Below are 1191 nucleotides of genomic sequence, written 5' to 3'. Positions count from 1 at the left end.
GAGCCGAGAAGAAAGGTAGATACCTGGTGTTTTGTTTTTGTTGTGCAAATGAAATATAAACATACTTTGGAAATGGGGTGTACAAATATCTATATATTAAGAATATGAAAGTCACATTGCGTCAATAAGGCAAAGTTCAAATCACCTTTGTGATGTCAAACTACTGCCATAGTTGATGTTATGAAGAAAATGTTGATCATTATTTAGTCAGCTTTAACATCAAAGCTACATCGTTGTTTATCGCTTTTGTACTTATGTCTTAGGCTTTCACATTTCAGATGGTGATATAAACTGTTGCTAACACAAGAAAGATGTCAACTATGTCAACAACGACAGAGCCATCGAGTCAACATGCAAACATAAAAGAAATAGACTCCAACAGCAGCTTTTCTGACAGTGGAGAGGAACAATTTGAAGGAGAGGATGAAAAATTGGGGGAGCGAAATTCTTACGTCATCAGATGCAGCAAACGAAATGCATTAAAGTCACGTGTTCCAGAGGATGTACGCCTGCGCGTTAACCATAGAGAAAGACAGCGGATGCATGATTTGAATTCTGCCTTAGACAGTCTTAGACAGGTTATGCCCTACTCCAATGGACCATCGGTGAAAAAACTGTCCAAAATGTCTACTCTGCTTTTGGCAAGGAATTATATCGTTATGCTTAACAAATCACTGGAAGAGATGCGCAGAATGATTCAGGATCTGACAATGAGCAAACAAGTATCACACTTAAACTATTCCCATGTTACGGATATTAACAAACACTTTTCTATGCATCAGCAATTGACTGGTCCATATTCCAGTTTGCCTTTCACAATGTTCCTTCCCACTAGTTTGGACAAAACCCATATGAATGTGACTTTACCATGTCTCTGCAGTTACTGCCAGTCTCCATCTTTGAGCAGAGTGCAGAAAACGGATTGGAAACCACCTTGTTGACTATGATATTTGTACAGAAATTGATATGTTCAGGGTTTTGTCTGTTCTATATAATGATCATTAATGCGCGAAAATGAAGCAATGATTTGACATGACGCCATCTCTATCTGTCCCTCTTCCTCGTTCTCCGTGCGTCTTCATGTCTTATTCTGTTCTGTACAATGTTTATTTCTATATCTATTATCCTTCTGTTGTCTCTCTAGGTATCCATATCTCGCTATTTTTCTATCTCTGCCTCTCCGTCTTCCCA

At 38.5% G+C, this 1191-nt stretch overlaps 1 protein-coding gene across 1 annotated transcript; it reads left to right on the top strand.

Moving 5' to 3' along the window:
• Positions 1 to 311: 311 nt before the first annotated feature.
• LOC149797086 (uncharacterized) lies at positions 312 to 941 on the top strand. Its single transcript, XM_089960708.1, has one exon. It carries the CDS (start codon positions 312 to 314, stop codon positions 939 to 941), a length of 630 nt encoding a protein of 209 aa, XP_089816834.1.
• Positions 942 to 1191: the final 250 nt, after the last annotated feature.

This window comes from Sinohyriopsis cumingii, chromosome 6 (genome assembly GCF_028554795.1).
Source record: "Sinohyriopsis cumingii isolate HCF-2022 chromosome 6, ASM2855479v2, whole genome shotgun sequence".
NCBI classification, from domain to species: domain Eukaryota; kingdom Metazoa; phylum Mollusca; class Bivalvia; order Unionida; family Unionidae; genus Sinohyriopsis; species Sinohyriopsis cumingii.
Note: the sequence above shows the minus strand (reverse complement) of the source record. Positions and strands in the feature narration are given on the sequence as shown.